Source organism: Mustela erminea, chromosome 2 (assembly GCF_009829155.1).
Source record: "Mustela erminea isolate mMusErm1 chromosome 2, mMusErm1.Pri, whole genome shotgun sequence".
Lineage (NCBI taxonomy): Eukaryota > Metazoa > Chordata > Mammalia > Carnivora > Mustelidae > Mustela > Mustela erminea.
This window is the reverse complement of record NC_045615.1, coordinates 46,798,314-46,815,937: the sequence shown is the minus strand read 5'-3', so window position 1 is coordinate 46,815,937 and position 17,624 is coordinate 46,798,314. Positions and strand designations below refer to the sequence as shown.

Here is a 17,624-nt window from a genome sequence, read left to right as displayed (position 1 = left end):
GTTCAGTGTGGTACCCAGAAGCCATACATGGCTATTAAGCTTAAAATATGGCCAAGGGAACTGTGGAACTGAGTTTGTTTAATCATATTTAATTTTAATTAATTTAACCTTAAATGGTGACATATGGCTAGTGGCTACCATATGGGACAGCACAGATTTAGAGCAAGAGTTGGCAATTCTTTGAGTCTCTGATAAGAGCAGTGATACAGATATGCACAGATGCTTTAGGAGCACAGAGGAGAGGCATTTAGCTCAGCTTGGATACGGAAAAAAGTAGGACCAAAGAAGCTTTCCAAAAAGAAATGGTGGTCAGACAGAATGCTAAATGTATGCAAATGTGTAACTCAGCAATTTAATTTCTAGGCATACACCCTTGAGAAATTTATGCTTCTGTGCAAATACATATACATAAATGTTCATAACAGTATTTTTCATAATAATCAAAAAATGGGAAAAACATAATGTCTATCATCAGTAGAATGGATAAAAAATTTTCACTTATTTAATATAATAGAAAGTATACATTAATGAAAATTTAAAAAACAAGAACAAGATATGTAGCAATAGCTATGATCAAAAACAAAAATGTTGAGTTAATCAAGAGAAAAACAGAAGAAACCATATTGTATGATATTATTTATATAAAATTCAAATGTAGGTAAACTAAAATAATAATATTTTAGAATGATATTTAAGTGGTAAAAGCAAAAAGAAAAACAAAAAACAAAAAAGAAATTATATAAGCTGAGAGCTAACCTTTGGGATCAGGGTGGGGATAGAGGTGAGGAAGAGGTGTGGGAGTGGTGCCAGGTGAGCTAAGCAGTACTGTTTTGTAACTTGGTAGCTACATGTAAATTTTGTTAAAGTTGTACATTTGTTTTATATCTTTAGGTTTAAAAAAACATACACACACACACACATTCATATACATATATATGTGTGTATATATATATAATTGTAAAGTATGTGATAGTAAATAAATAGTAGTGTGTATATATATGTATATATATATAAAATAGTAAAAAGTCTTTAAATGCCCCCCCCATGTCAGACTTAGAGTGGAGAAGGGAGTTGGGGGAAATTGGAAGGGGAGGTGAACCATGAGAGACTATGGACTCTGAAAAACAATCTGAGGGTTTTGAAGGGACGGGGGGTGGGAGGTTGGGATACCAGGTGGTGGGTATTATAGAGGGCACGGATTGCATGGAGCACGGGGTGTGGTGCAAAAATAATGAATACTGTTATGCTGGAAATAAAAAAAAAAAAACACTGAAAAAATTAAAAAAAAAAGTCTTTAAATGCTGTTTTTAGAAAATATTGAGTGTAATCATTAAGATCAGCTCCTCTGTGAGCTCATGATGTAATTTCACCCTTTTTATCTACAAGGGCTTATAATTTTTTTACACCAGAATTTTTTGAGTTTTTAAAAATATTCTTCTCTCTCATCTCTATAATGGTAGTTAAATTAATTCTTTGTTTTGAGGTTTGAGGATGGATAAATTTTTTAAAATTTTTCCTGTTTGTGAGTACATTTGAAAATTGTATCCTACTATTTGGAGACTGTTTGGGAATTTACAATACCACAGCTTAGTTATTTGAAAGAGGTTGATTTTAGTCTGCCACAGAAATTGATTCTTTTCCAATCTGGAGACCTCAAGATCTTGGATCTTGGAGAAAATTGCTAGTAGAATAAAAATGGATGGCACTGAGTACATCATGTCCTTCCTTTTTCTTTGCCAGTCTTAAATAATGCTTAGAATAGACCATAGCATCAGTTCTCCAAGTTGTCCTACTTGGGACTTCTTTTTTACAACTCTCTATGAGCCAATGAAAGAATTACAAAAGAGTCAACTCTTAATTTGCAAAAGGAAAAAGGTTGGCCTGGAAAAGAGTGACTGAATCTGAAGGTGAGTCTTTTAAAATACATCTTATTATCAGTGACAGACCAAGGGCAATCATGACAGAAATGTGTGAAAACCTTCATTGACACCATCTAATAAGACAAGAGACAACAGATGCTGGCAAGAATGTGGTGAAAAGGGAACTCTTATACATTGTTTGTGAGAATATAAACTGGTCCAACCACGATGAAAAACAATGTGGAGGTTCCTCAAAAAATTAAAAATAGACCTACTATGGTATCCAGCAATTCTACTTCTGGGCATATACCCAGAGGAAATCAAAACAGGATTTTGAAAAGATACATGCACCATGTTTATCACAGCATTATTCATGATTAGCTAAGATATGGAAACAACCCAAATGCCCATCAGTGGATAAATGGGTAAAAAAGATATAGAAAAGATTCCATATATACAATAGAATATTTTTTCTGCCATGAAAAGGAAAGTATCCTCCCATTTGTGACAATGTGGCTAGACTTGGAGCACATTATGCCAAATTAGATAAATCAGAGAAAGAAAGATTCGGTACTTGTCATTTGTAGTCCTGTCTTGATTGGGGGGTTCTAGTTTTCCACTGACTTTAATCACAGATTTCCTATATTTCAAACATAGTCTTCCGTATCTCACACTGTAACTCTTCTTAACTGCTGTTTCAGAGGCTTGAGAAGCTCCAAGTAGCCAGGCAGCAGCATTAACTTCTAGTTCAATGCAATAATTGTGTCTCCTTGGTGAAAACATTTTTCCCTCTAAGACACTAGGATCTATAAACCAGCAAAGCATAGAGTCACAGGAACAAGAAGCAAAAGTTTCGCCAGGAGGTAACTAGGGATAATATCAAATGGTGCCACTCCACTTTCTACTTGAATGATTTCTAGACTCATGAATCCTACAATAGAAATAGCACAATATACTAGACACTGATTGAGAGCACATGCAACTTTCTGTGGAACCTTGCCCCAGTGCAAAGTATTGCCACTTGGCTGGCATCGTACTGAGTCTTCAAAAGGCCATTTCACCATTCTATCAAACAATTGCATATACACCACTTCCACTGATAATGGAGTATCACTGGGCATACCTAACTTTATGGCTTCATGGGTTAGATAACACCCAGTTCATGATAGGAAGATAATGGCACATGGTAAAACAGTAACCCAGAGGCAAGTGTTCAGTCTCTACAAAGGCCCAGTAGCAGACCAAGAGCTGTTTCTCAACATGGGTAGTTACCTGCAGATGATGTCAGGGCTTTGCTCTCAAATCCTAAAGGCCTATGCTGCAGTTCACCTATAGGGGCCTCCCAAAGGCTCCAAATGGCATCCCTGCCAGTGATATTTCAAGTACCATTGGATCTGCCAGATCATATGGACCTTGTAGCAAAGCATCTTGCACACCAGCCTGGACCTGTTGCAAAGCCTTCTCTTCTTTTGGCGCCCACTCAAAACTAGTAGCTTTTTGGGTAACTCAGTAAAATGGGTTAGAATAACACACCCAAAATGAGAAATATATTGTCTCCAAAATACAAAGAGGCGCACTAGCCTTGTGCCTCTTTCTTGGTTGTAGGTAAGGCCAGATGCAGAAGGGATATCTCAACATGCTCCAGAACACTGAAATGCTAGAAATTCCATGGAAGTAAAACGCCTCAAAATTTTAGTAAGATTTATTTCCCACCTTTTGACATGCAAATATCCACCAATAAATCTAGCATAGTTTCTACTTCCTGGGTCCAGTCAGCATATTATCATCAGTGCATCAATGTAATGGACCAGTGTGAAATCTTCCAGAAGGGACAAGCAATCAAAATTCCTACAAAGTAAGTTATGACATAGGGCTAGAAAGTTGATAGGTATAGTGAAAGTAAAAAGTGAAGGCATATGGCTGCTTTCCCAGCTGAAAGTAAACTGCTTCTGGTGGTTTTCTTGGACAGAGATGGAGAAAAGGGCATTTGCCAAATCAGTTCTGCATACCAAGTACCAGTGGATGTGTAATTTGTTCAAGCAATGAAATCACATCTTGTATAGCAGCTGCAGTTAGAGTCACCACCTGGTCAAGTTACAGTAACCCATTGTCATTTTCCAAGATCCATCTGTCTTTTGCACAGGCCAAATAAGGAGAGTTGAATGGGAATGTAGTGGGAATCCCTACCCTTGCGTCTTTCAAGTCTGTGATGGTGGTCCTAACCTCTGTAAACCCTCCAGGAATGTAGTATCACTTTTGATTTACCAGTTTCCTGGGAAGAGTCAGTTCTAATGCTTCCACTGGCCTTTCTCACCATAAAAGCCCTCCCTCCACAGGACAGGAAACCAGTGTGGAGATTCTCATCTGCTAGTATGTTCACTCCAGTTATGCATTTTGCAACTGAGAAAATAACCACAGGATGAGTTTGAGGACCCACTGGACCCACTGTGAGATGGACCTGAACTAAAACTTAATTATTCACCTGACTTCTATTAGCTCCTGCTCTGTTAGGCCACAGAGACATTTTGGGTATCCTAGAATTTGTGTCATTTCAGAGTCAGTGTCCAGTGGTCCCCATAATGTCTCATTGTTTTATTTTTCACAGTGATGTACACTTACCCTAGTAAAAGACCATAGATCCCTTTGGAGAAGGCTAGGGAAAAAATTGTAAGTTTTCAGTAGTATCCTTCCTCAAGGGCTTTTAGGTCTGTAAACTGTTTCAGATCTGGGAATTGATTAAGGGACTGTCCATCTCTGTTTTTATGATTTAAATTAGACTTTTGACATAGAACTTTTGTGATTTTTCAAATAAAGAATTTACTAGGTTTACCATCAATTTCACTTCTAGGAGCACCATGATTAACCAGTCAATGCCATAGGTCTGCACAAATCAGACTATTTCAATTGTTATTTTGACTTTCTATCCAATACAATAACCATGCCTTTGGCAATTGAATGCCACCACTTGGCCCCTGCCACGTCGGGTATCCTATAATTATCTTCATTGCTTTTAGGCTTCAAATGGAATGGCTGGGACTCCCACTATAAGGTCTGGCCTACAGAGAAGAATGATCATGCAGCTTTTCAGTGATGCTGGGGCTCCCATCTCAAATTTATTTCTTCAAACATTGATGAAAGGTATGTCTTCTAGACCCTCTCAGTATAGGTGAGTGGGTCTTAAATGACAAATCCACTCCAAAATTCCAATCTCCCTGAATTTCTGAATCTCTCCCTCTACATCAAATCAAAGAAGGTCATTTATTTCCATTTCTCACACTGTGAGCCACTTTTTGGTCCATGTTTCAGTCAGTCAACCGGCCAAACTCTTAGAGCCCTTTCTGACTCCTTGAAGTACATTCAAAGCAGAATCTCTGCTTAGTGAGCCTGTATCAATAACTTCAGCCTGATCCAACTTTATATTCCTTCCACCATTTTCCCCCATCCTTAGTATCCATTCCCACATGTTTTCTGGATTTATGCTTACATAAATACAATGAAAATTACCAGAAAAATGATCACACTCAGATTTCATGGCAATGTCAAGTTGCTGTAAAGGTGATAAATGTTTATTCTCAATTCCTGTACTTCTGAACTCTAACAGTTTGCAGGCTGTCAGTACACCCCTGGCCACATTTTGATTAGCATTGCCATGTGTACTGTAAACACCTATAAGTGGATTAAGATTATCTCGAAGTTCTTAAAAGTTACAATTGCCAATAGTGTTGCCAAAGCTCTAGCCATAATCCTGGATTGGGATATTTTTCCATCAGATAAGGGATTTCTGAATACAGTAGTCCACATCCATCTTAACTTTGCACTTTCCAAGAACACTGGAACCTGGATCCACTTCACAGTCCAAACCTGATGATGAGTCCATTAGCCACAGTCCTGCCTTGCTTTGAGCCTTTTGAAAACTGCTTCATTTAAATATTACCTAAATTTCACCCTGTCCCAAAATCCTTTAATAGTTCTTTTTCTTTGTTTGCTGAGATACCTGAGGCTGCTCTTATACACAGTCTCCTTCTTTCATTGGGTCAGGAAGCCTAATTGTGACAGTATGTTTGCTGGTGATCTTAGACTGATTGGGCTGGAACAGTTCTAATCAGTATACTAGAACGAGAGGAGAAATTTTGTGCAGAATCCCAACTAGAAAGATCAATGCTGTCATTTGGGAACAGCGTAAAGTTCTACTGACTGGAATCAGGATAAGACAAGAAGTAAATGTGCCACATCTGTTACAACCTAAGCATCTTCTGCCTTCAGTTCAGATTGGTCTGAAGATAGGGAGATGGAGTTGGGATAGCAAGGAAAGATTCCATGGATTCAACTAAGGAAGGTACTAGGGAGTGGGAGTTGGGTCCCAGGTGGTTTTGACTGAAATCTGGGAGCAGGAGAAAGAGCCAGTGATGTTACAAGCTCAACTCTAGCAGTTCCTGACTCTGGAGTTTGCCTGGGGCCTCACACAGGGAGATACCCAGGAATTAAGTTCTGCAAAGCACAAAGCATTGCTTCACCACAGTTCATCTCTGAAAGGAAAAATACTAGTGTAAAGGAGGGCTATAGCCAAGGGCAAAGTCCAAAAGAACAGATTTGGGAGGAAAAGAAGCGTCTTCTGATAAAGCTATCTGTCAAATACAGTGTCTCAGCAGAGTTGGGACTATGCAAACTAATAGAAAACACACAACGTCTAACATATTCATGATGTTTAGACTTTATACCATTTTTTAAAGCTACATGAGAGCCCTGTAGGAATTGACTTTTATTTTTTACCATATGAACCCAAAAGCCCTATTGGGAACATTGTGTTGTTGACTTGTTTCATTCTCTAGAGGATTTGCTTGCTAGCAGCAGTGAATGGACTACTGTGAGAACACAATGATATTTTCATCTATGACTGAACTATTCTATTCTGTTCCTGCTCCTTTTAGGGAGAGGAAAATTGTTCCTAGCTATTTTGGTCTAAAATTTTTCAAAACTTCCATTACAAACCATAAAGCAATCTTGACTTCTGGGAAATCACGTTTCAGTTAATAATATAAAATGTATTTATATGGTTAGGTATAACTCTCTAAAGGTTATCTTTTTATAACCTCTTTTTTAGAAATATATTTTATAAATAAACAAACAAACCCCTTACTACATTTCCTGATTTGTGGTATGAGCATGTGGGGAAGGAATTCCTGGGTTAAGTGGTAAGGATAAGACACCTGATGAGAGTCAGTTTTAACAGCCAGATGTGGAGTAACCCATGCAACCAAAAAGAAATCCTGAACCCCCAGCACAGTCACCAGCACCACCACGATAGCCTCTTGTTTAAGAGTGACAGTGTTACCTAGGCTCTTTTACTGTAGCACAAATAAATCCAGAAACCCATCCCCCAGCACCACTCTTTTCTCCCTAACTCCATATATACACCACTATTTCTTTCTTTTTTTCTTTAAACTACCTCTTCAAAAGTGGAAAAGAAACTTAAAGGTTTGTAAAGAGAAAAGGGAATGTGAAAATGAATATGAAATGACTTCTAGCAGGAATAATGTTTTATAATGCTTTCTAAACCAATGGCTTTCATCTCTTTTTTTTAGTACAATGAGTCAGAACAATATTTTACATATTTTAGAATATGCATACTAAGACATTGTGTAAGTATGTATGCATGCATCATGTAGAAGAAAATATTGTCAGGCTTCATACAATGCTACATATGCTGCACTAAGATTTTTCCTCTTTATTCTGTGATTTTACAAAATGTAGGGCATGAGTCACTAAGCTAATCTCATGACCTATTAAATGAGTGGCAACCTACCATTTAAAAAATACTGCTCCCGTGGGAAATATTATCAGATAGTTTACTAATCTTTTCCAGAAAATAACAAAACAGATTTCTTGTATTTGAAGGATCTACTCTTGAGATGTCCTTTTAAAAGGTCCTCTTTATTTTTCCCTCAATTATCCAGAGGTCAGTATAGATATTATATAGGAAAATCAGGATCATAGTCTTCCTCCATTGTTTCTGACATCAGCCCTAGATTCTGAGCATCTCCTTTTATCCTCCCAAATACTTCGCAAGGTGAAGACTTTTTAAGTACTGGTTGGGAATTTATCCAGTTTGGGTTATCATCTCATGCTATTTACCTGCAGAGACTCATTGGACCAGAAATGGCTTAGGAAGTGATGGAAAAAAGGGACAGATTAAATATCAATGACAGTTCATAAAATGAAATATGGGGGGAAAGGCAGAATGTCAATCTGTGTGCTATGAACCAGTATTCAAGGTATATTCTTATGTTAAAAAGAGTAAGAAAAACACATAGTGTATAGTAGACTTCCATGTGTTTTTAAAAGGGGAACAAGATGGGATTGGGAGGGAGACAAACCATAAGTGACTCTTAATCTCACAAAACAAACTGAGGGTTGCTGGGGGGAGGGGGTTTGGGAGAAGGGGGGTGGGGTTATGGACACTGGGGAGGGTATGTGCTTTGGTGAGTGCTGTGAAGTGTGTAAACCTGGTGATTCACAGACCTGTACCCCTGGGGATAAAAACATATGTTTATAAAAAATAAAAAATTAAAATTGAAAAAAAAAAAAGGGGGAACATACGTGCTTATATGTGCATAGACTATCTCTGAAAAATTTCACAAGATGTTAGTAATTGGAACTGCCTCTAAAGTAGAGAAATAGAGGACTAGGTATCTGGGATGATGAAGATTTAATATTTTTTAAACTTTTTCACAGTGTCTGAGATTTTTTTGTGTGTATATGCATATGTTACTTTTTCAGTTAAAAGCAGCTAAATTTTAAAAATGTGGTGGAAGGAATACGTATTTGCAAACCCATTAAGATTAAGGGAGTTATCCTTGTGAATAGTCACATAAGTAGATGTTTATTACAACACCAAAATTCATTATCTCTTTAATTTACATATCTTGTACAATTTACAAAGAGTTGCACATCCCTGGTTTAAACTCATAACAACCTTTTAAAATAGGTGAGAAAGGTCCTAGAAGCCACACTTTACAAACTAAAAAAAGACAAAAAAAAAAAATCCTGAAGCCTAAAGGAGTTAAAAATCTAGAGCATATTTTAAGGAAAGAACTTTGGAGTCATTTACATGATTATGATATAGTAGAAACCTGAAATGTTACAGTATTAGGAGTTATCATATAATTTATAAATAGCAGTATTTTTAAAGCTTTCAGCAATATTTCTTGTAATGTTGATCTCAACTAAGAAACTTGCATGAAACAAGAAAGAAGGTAGGGAAAAAAAACCTACTCAAACTCCATATAAAATATGCTTAATATTAGAAAATAAATGGTCAACTGATGACTACTTGAAAATTAACATCAAAGAAGTTGTATTCAGAACTTCACTATATAGATTTTTACCTTTGAATTAGAACAAATCTAAAATAACTGCCTAAATGGAAAAAGAGGGAAATGACAAATCATCTCTATTAAATCTTGTAAAATACCTTAAAGGCTTATGGTGATATCTATTGTTATCTCTCAGTATCCCTGAACAATCCCAATTTACACTTCCTGTCCCCAAGTAATTATTGATAGTACCCTCTTCACGCTCAAAAGTATATTAGTTTGGATAATATATTTTACCTCCATCCTATTAATTATCACACTCTAGTTTCATATGCCTTTAAAATCCCCATGTTCTAGGGTTTGAGCTTCATCTCAAAACTAAGAATTACCCTCATTCATACAAAAGCAGAACAATCTATGCTCAGATTTTAGTTGCATTATATGACTCTCAAAAAAGAGTAATTTCCAAATCATCACCTACCAGCAGCTGTTGACTTTATGAAACAGATTAACAGTGAGAAGGGTGTCTCAGGGTCTGGTTTGGAAGTTTTGGCATGTGAGGGCTTAAAAGGGATATGCGAACAAAATTTGACAGAAGATGGGAAACAAATACTGATTCCATTTAACAGAGCTCTGAACATAGAGTTCAAGATGTAAACCCCCCTTTAGAGTCCTTCGTTCATGTATCGTTTATTCATTAATATTTAGAAAGTGACTATTGGAGGCAAGACACTGTTCTAAGCACTGCATCAGATTTGTCAATAGTTTTAGGGACATTATGCTGAATTTCCAGTGCTTTGTAGGAATGTATACTGTATATGAGATTTTGTTATTTAAATTAGCATCTGTATTATTTTCTGACTAGCACTCTTTAAATTTTTTCTGATTTGTAATTACTCTCTTCAATAATTACAAAGATTATTCCCATGGTCCAGATAGGTTCAATTGCTGCTGTGTTTCTTTTTCATGTTACAAGTTTATTTCTTCCTTAGACCAAGCAAATGAATTAGTAGCTAACCTGGATATCATGGTCACAACATCTTTTACTCAGCAGTAAGCAGACCATCATCTATCCAGAATGTGTAATTACTGAAAGATTAAGGCAATGCCACAGGTTGTTTATAAGATGTGTTTACTTGCTACATTCCCTAAAGCACTCAACATTTAAATCAGAGTTATCATATAGTACATTATTACTTGAGGTTTCTGTGTTAAGTATTAAAGAATATTTTAATTGTCCCTTTTTGTGTTTAGATGTACACATTTTAAACATCTTTTCAGAATGTGTTTTAATATGCACATACCAAAGGTCGTCCATTCAGATTATCTCCTGAGAGTGTGGGGGCTTCGTTCCAAATCTGGCAATTTGACTACTCCTCTCATTGCTCCTATGAATGTAGGCATCTTCTGTTTATGTCTCCTCTTTCTTTCCTTCCTTGAAAATCTTCATTTCCTATCAATTACTCACTAGACTTTTCAAAAAAAATCTAATCATCACTGGTTGAGTGATTGCTGTCACTGCCTTCACTGTCACTCTCACTGTCACTTCCATTGTTGCCATTACCAGACTTGGTCTTGCTGTGACTCTTGGTCTTGCTGTGACTGTCAGATGTACCGGTACTACTGCCATTGCTGTCATTGTTGCTGCTGTCACTGCTGTCGCTGCTGTTGCTGCTGTCGCTGCTGTCACTGTCACTGCTGTCGCTGCTGTCGCTGTCGCTGCTGTCACCGTCGCTGCTGTCACTGCTGTCACTGCTGTCACTGCTGTCACTGTCACTGCTGTCACTGCTGTTACCATTGCTGCTGTCGCTGTTGCTGCTGTCACTGTCACTGCTGTCACTGTCGCTGCTGTCGCTGCTATCACTGCTATCACTATCACTGCTGTCACTTTCACTGCTGTCACTGCTGTCACTGTCACTGCTGTCACTACTCTCTGATTTGCTATTGCTGCTGTCACTGCTGTCTGATTTACTGTCACTGTCACTACTGTCACTGCTATCACTGCTGTCACTATCTGATTTGCTATTGCTGCTGTCACTGCTTTCTGATTTACTGTCACTGCTATCACTGCTGTCACTGTCACTGCTGTCACTACTATCTGATTTGCTGTTGCTGCTATCACTGCTATCTGATTTGCTGTCACTGTCACTACTGTTGCTGCTATCACCACTGTCACTACTGTCTGATTTACTGTCGCTGCTATCACTGCTGTCACTGCTATCATTGCTTTCACTACTGTCTGACTTGCTGTCACTGCTGTCGCTACTATCACTGCTGTTACTACTGTCACTACTGTCTGACTTGCTGTCACTGCTGTCGCTGCTGTCACTGCTATCGCTGCTATCACTGCTGTCACTGCTGCTACTACTGTCACTACTGTCTGACTTGCTGTCACTGCTGTCGCTGCTGTCACTGCTGTCGCTGCTATCGCTGCTGTCACTGCTGTTACTACTGTCACTACTGTCTGACTTGCTGTCACTGCTGTCGCTGCTGTCACTGCTGTCGCTGCTGTCGCTGCTGTCGCTGCTATCGCTGCTGTCACTGCTATCACTGCTGTCACTGCTATCATTGCTGTTGCTGCTGTCACTACTGTCACTGCTGTCGCTACTGTCACTGCTGTCACTGCTATCGCTACTTTCACTGCTGTCACTGCTATCACTACTGTCACTGCTGTCACTGCTATCACTACTGTCACTGCTGTCGCTGCTGTCACTACTGTCACTGCTATCACTGCTGTCACTGCTGTCACTACTGTCACTATCACCGCTGTCACTGCTGTCACTGCTATTGCTGCTGTCGCTACTGTCACTGCTGTCGCTACTTTCACTGCTGTCACTGCTATCACTACTGTCACTGCTGTCACTGCTATCACTGCTGTCACTGCTGTCACTGCTATCACTGCTGTCACTGCTGTCGCTGCTGTCGCTACTGTCACTGCTATCACTGCTGTCACTGCTGTCACTACTGTCACTATCACTGCTGTCACTGCTGTTGCTGCTGTCGCTACTATCACTGCTGTCACTATCACTGCTGTCACTGCTATCGCTGCTGTCACTACTATCGCTACTGTCACTGCTGTTACTACTGTCACTGCTGTCACTGCTGTCACTGCTATCACTGCTGTCGCTACTGTCGCTGCTGTCGCTACTGTCACTGCTGTCGCTACTGTCACTGCTGTCGCTACTGTCGCTGCTGTCACTACTGTTGCTACTGTCACTGCTGTCGCTGCTATCACTACTGTCACTACTGTCTGATTTATCTTTACTGCTGTCTGATTTGCCATTGGCATCACTCCTATTGTTACCATTGCCATTACTGTCACTATCATTAGCATCTGATGTGCTATCACTGTCATTATCACCTCCTCCATTTGAGTCACTGTCATTGCCATTATCTGTTGATTCATCAGAGTTATAACCAATGTCTCCTTGGCTATTGCTGTCATTGTCACCTTCAGAATCAGCATCATCATTGCTGTTAGAGTCATCACTACTGTTGGGATCATCTCCTTGCATAGATTTGTCATCAAACTCGTAACTGTCATATCCACCACTATTACTTTCACTACCTGTTTTGCTGCGTGTAACCTTATTTCCAGGTTCTGATTTCTGGCCAAGCCCTTGTATGTTGTCAGTCTCCCCTGGTGTCTTGACATTTCCTTTTCCCATGACCATTCCTTGTTGTCTTTTACTCTCTTTATCTTCACTGACTTTCCCAGCTTCTTTGGTAATGTTTCTGTTGCCACTACTGGGACCTTCCATTTCTATTCCCTGGGGAAAGATGGAGAAAAGAATGATTAGTTAATGGATGGTATGCTGCAAAATTGCATTGGTCTGTGGAAGACAAGACTGCGGAATACGACCAGAAAAACAGAAGTTCAGCTTCTAGTACTTCACAAACTTCTGTTTGTAAAAACGTGCTTTATTCATCTGCAAGAATTCTGGTGTTTAAATCATATAACAACCCATTCACATTTTTACACAGTAGGAACTTGTGTGAACAGTTACATGGTGCATCAGTTATTAGGATTACACTTATAGAATCCTAACCAAATTTTCAGAAATGCTGTTTTTAAAATTGTTCTGGGGATACCTAGGTGGTTTAAGTCAGTTAAGCATCTGCCTTTGGTCCAGGACATGATCCAGAGTCCTGATATCAAAACCCACATCAGACTCCCTGCTCAAGGAGGAGTCTGCTTCTCTCTCTTCCTCTGCTGCTCCTCCACGCCCCCTCCACTTGTGCTCTCTCACTCTCAAATAAATAAGTAAATGAAATCTTTTTTAAAAAATTGTTCTGTATCGGAGTCTAATAGGGACTCTAAATTTCCCATTAAATACTCAAGTAATTTCTGTGCAAAAACAGATGAATGCTTATTATGATTTATTTTTGTGTTACCATCAATGAATGGAGGGGGAGAATTTAACTGCCATTTGAAAGAAATCAGCTTTACAAACTAACCTTATTTTGACTCTTCCCAGTATCACCTAGCTCTGATTCATCAGTGATTTTCTTTTCCACAGCATTGTTTTCTTCGTAATTGGGCTTTTGCATGTCCTCTATTATTGGGCTAACTTTGTCTTTAGAAATACCATCAGAATCCTCCTCACTCTTGGAGGTGTTGTCTCCATCGATGTCATGGGGATCTTCTTTGTCTTCTGGGTCATCATCTTCACTACTAATTGAATTTTGACCTAAGCTGTTATCGTTGTCATCTTTTCCATGAGGCTGACCCTCTTGGCCCTTCCTGTCATCAGTACCCTCTTTTCCATTCCCTGTTTCTTCACCTTCATCATCACCAGAACCTGTTTCTTCATCCTCCTCTGCTCCATTTCCACTAGGACTCCCATCAGAATTATCCAGGCCAGCATCTTCTCCATTGCCAGATCCCCTTCTTTCTGGTGTTACTTCTGCCTCCTGATTCCCATTACCCTCACTTTCTCTCTGATGTGTTATTTCACTTGTATCGCCCTCATTTCTACAGGCATTCCTATTTATTTCATCTTCATGTCCTGTACTGTTATTGCTTCTACCTATTTGATGGTCTTCTTCTTGGACAACAGTGGCATTCTCACTCTGACTTGCATCTCCAACAACTCCTCCATTGTTTAAATTTTTATCAGCATTTCTGTTAATATCGCTTCCATTTGCTATTTCAGCATTGTCGATGATGCTTACTTGTCCCCTGATGCCATTTGCTGTGGTGCTACCTTCTTTTCCATGTATCCCATCATAACCATATGTTTCTGGTTTTCCTGTGACCCCATTTTGGTCCACACTATTCCCCTCATCATTTACTAACATGGAATCTGTAGAAGAACTTTTCCCTCCTATTTCTACCCACTCAGAACCATTTCTTTCTTCTTTGTAACCATCTCTGGTATATTGTTGCCTTCCTCTTTGATTTTCATGGGGGTCACCACTTTCTTCAGTAGTATCATTGGCATTTAACTCATCCTGGAAAAGAGAAACAATTCAAAATAATTTGTAGATTTTATCTTGAAGTAAAACAGACTGAAAAGGTAAGCATCAGTTTTCTGGAAGTTAATAGAATCAAGGGGCATCTGGATGGCACAGTCAGTTAAGCATCTGCTGCAGTAGGTTAAGTGTCCTGGTATGGAGTCCCGTGTCAGGCTCTCTGCTAGGTGAGGGGTCTGCCTCTCCCTTTGTCCCTCCCCGACTCATGCTCTTTGTTGTGATCTCTCTCTCTTTCTCTCTCTCTCAAATAAATAAATAAGTAAATAACCCCCCCCAAAAAAAAAGAATTTAAAAACAGCTTAGAAACACATTTTGTACCCTATACCTGTATTGGCACTTTTGCTTTTTCCAGAAGATTTAAATTTGTAGATTTGTCAACAGCATGTCTCTCCAGTGGCTTGATTTGAGGAACCTACCAAAATGAAAATATTGGAAATTGAAAACATTCTAACTTTGTGTACATACATGCATGCACACATGCACACATACATACAGACACACATTTTTCTCTAAATGAAGAAAAATATATAATGCAAAGGCCAAAGTAATATCTAATCAAGCTTGCTACGCAACTTATGTAGAATTTAAACTGGGCACACAGATAATTCTCACAATGATATTACTGATTTTATTGATATTAACCAGACCACTTATCTCAAGGAGGATTGTCTTTTATAAAAATAAGGAGATAGACCTTTGATGTTTCTGTACAAACCTCCCACACTAGCGCAAGACCCACCTTAAGTGTAATCCTGACCAAACCCATAAGAAAATACGAGGTATGACCAGAGCCAGTGAAGAAACAAAATGAAGTAATATGCTACTTCGCTCCTTCAGGAGCACATTTGAAATAGTTTAGAAAATTCCGAACTGCATAAATACCAAGTTGTTTGATAGTACGAAAACATACCAAAATGTTACCCATAGCAGGGTCACATAATTACAAATGGCTTAATTTTCCTAATTTTTTGTTGCTGTTTATCTGTATATTCCAAATTTTCCCCAATGAGCATTAAAAAAAATTATCTGAGTGAAACATTAATTTTCTCCTACATTGAAAAAATCCTTATTTTTTCCAAATCATTCCTTGAAAACTTCCTTTAAAATGTAGGCTTCAGGACGCCTGGGTGGTTCAGTGGGTTGATCCTCTGCCTTTGGCTTGGGTCAAGGTGTCAGGGTCTTGGGATCAAGTCCCGCTTCGGGCTCTCTGCTCAGCGGGGAGCCTGCTTCCTCCTCTCTCTCTTTCTTTGCCTGCCTCTCTGCCTACTTGTGATCTCTGTCTGTCAAATAAGTAAATAAAATCTTTTTTAAAAATATGTAGGCTTCATTGATATTATAATGAAATTCATAGGGCATGAGCAAAGATGGCTGAAGTCTCCATGACTTTTTTTTTTTAATTTATTTTTTATTTTTTATAAACATATATTTTTATCCCCAGGGGTACAGGTCTGTGAATCACCAGGTTTACACACTTCACAGCACTCACCAAAGCACATACCCTCCCCAATGTCCATAATCCCACCCCCTTCTCCCAAACCCCCTCCCCCCAGCAACCCTCAGTTTGTTTTGTGAGATTAAGAGTCACTTATGGTTTGTCTCCCTCCCAATCCCATCTTGTTTCATTTATTCTTCTCCTACCCACTTAAGCCCCCATGACTTTTGAGCATTGAATATAAATCTGAATGAATTTTACAAATTTGTGTGTTATCCTTGTATGGGGGCCATTCTAATATTCTCTGTATTATTCCAATTTTAGTATATGTGCTGCCAAAGCAAACACAAACTGAATAAATTTTAAAAGTAATAATCCATCTGACAAGATATTAGTTACATTTAGAGGAATGGGAGCATGAATTAGAGTGCATATTTGGGTTTGTTGAGACCCCTAAAGATATCTCATAAAGCCTTTCATGCAAGTTTAAATGTTTAGGCACAGTTTGTCTTCAAAGTCTTAAGGAAATACATATTATTTAATGTTAGGTTAAAAGAGATATCAAAGTGAGGAGATTTTCTGAGGAATACATACTTACTGGAATAGCCCATGCTGCTGCCCAAATGCAAAAATATATAATTATCTTCATTTTTTTTAGGAATATTAATCAACCTGTTTTTAATGAAAAAAGAACAGCAAAAATTACTTATAAAGAAAAACATGATAACCATGGTAAGGTATTACTTTGACTTTTTCCTGGGCAGGCAGTATATATCCAACATGAGAAGAAGGCTATCAAGACTCAGTGTTACAGAGCATACCTGGAGTGCTCCCAGAGACATACAGAGGCATCATCAGGCTCAGCACTGGGTTAGCTAACTAGACTCTTTCTGCCTATGCCAATGGAGGGACACAGCCGTGTAGTTACAAAGGACACAACCATAACTTTGTTTTGCTATTTTTGATGGTGATAACATTTTTTTCTGAATAATTTTAATCAAGTATTAACTAATTCTAAGATTATCACTAAAAGAGGAATCATTTATCATCCCCATCACAAATCCACAGAAGTGGGCTATAGGACACTGTGAAGGAAAGAAATTACTAACATCATGTAGCCTTGGCTAGTGGAAGGAACACGAAGTTTGGATTTAGAGACCTAGGTTCAAGTTCTACCTCTGCTACTTGTTGCATGAACTTGGGAAATTTAAATAGTTTTATTAAGCCTTTGTTCCCTCCATCTTGGATAATAATTACCTATACTTTGAGATTATCCCAATTATGTTAGCAGAAGAGTCTTCTCTGAGGAGCATTCTCTGACTCCTTTTCAAAGGGCATTTGGTGTCTCTATCCTTTTTACACCCAGAAACTTCTGCAAACCTCACTAGTAACATATTCTACCATTTTAACATAACCTGGCTACTTATATATTCTCTGACCTACTCCTGAACCTAAGAGAATGTGTTGTAATCACTATATTCTAATACATAGCACAGAAAGAGCTGTTTTATGAATATTGTTGGTGAATACTTATTAGTATAAGCA

General features: G+C 38.5%; 1 protein-coding gene and 1 non-coding gene across 2 annotated transcripts; both read right to left on the bottom strand.

Moving 5' to 3' along the window:
- Positions 1–10,659: 10,659 nt before the first annotated feature.
- DSPP (dentin sialophosphoprotein) lies at positions 10,660–16,728 on the bottom strand. Its single transcript, XM_032332836.1, has 4 exons — positions 16,678–16,728; positions 14,973–15,059; positions 13,631–14,626; positions 10,660–12,942 (listed from the first exon to the last, which is right to left on the bottom strand). The coding sequence occupies exons 1-4, from the start codon at positions 16,726–16,728 to the stop codon at positions 10,660–10,662; spliced, it is 3,417 nt and encodes a 1,138-aa protein (XP_032188727.1).
- On the bottom strand, positions 16,321–16,427 carry LOC116585409. The gene has a single exon (XR_004283607.1). It is a non-coding gene; the product is annotated as a U6 spliceosomal RNA (small nuclear RNA).
- Positions 16,729–17,624: the final 896 nt, after the last annotated feature.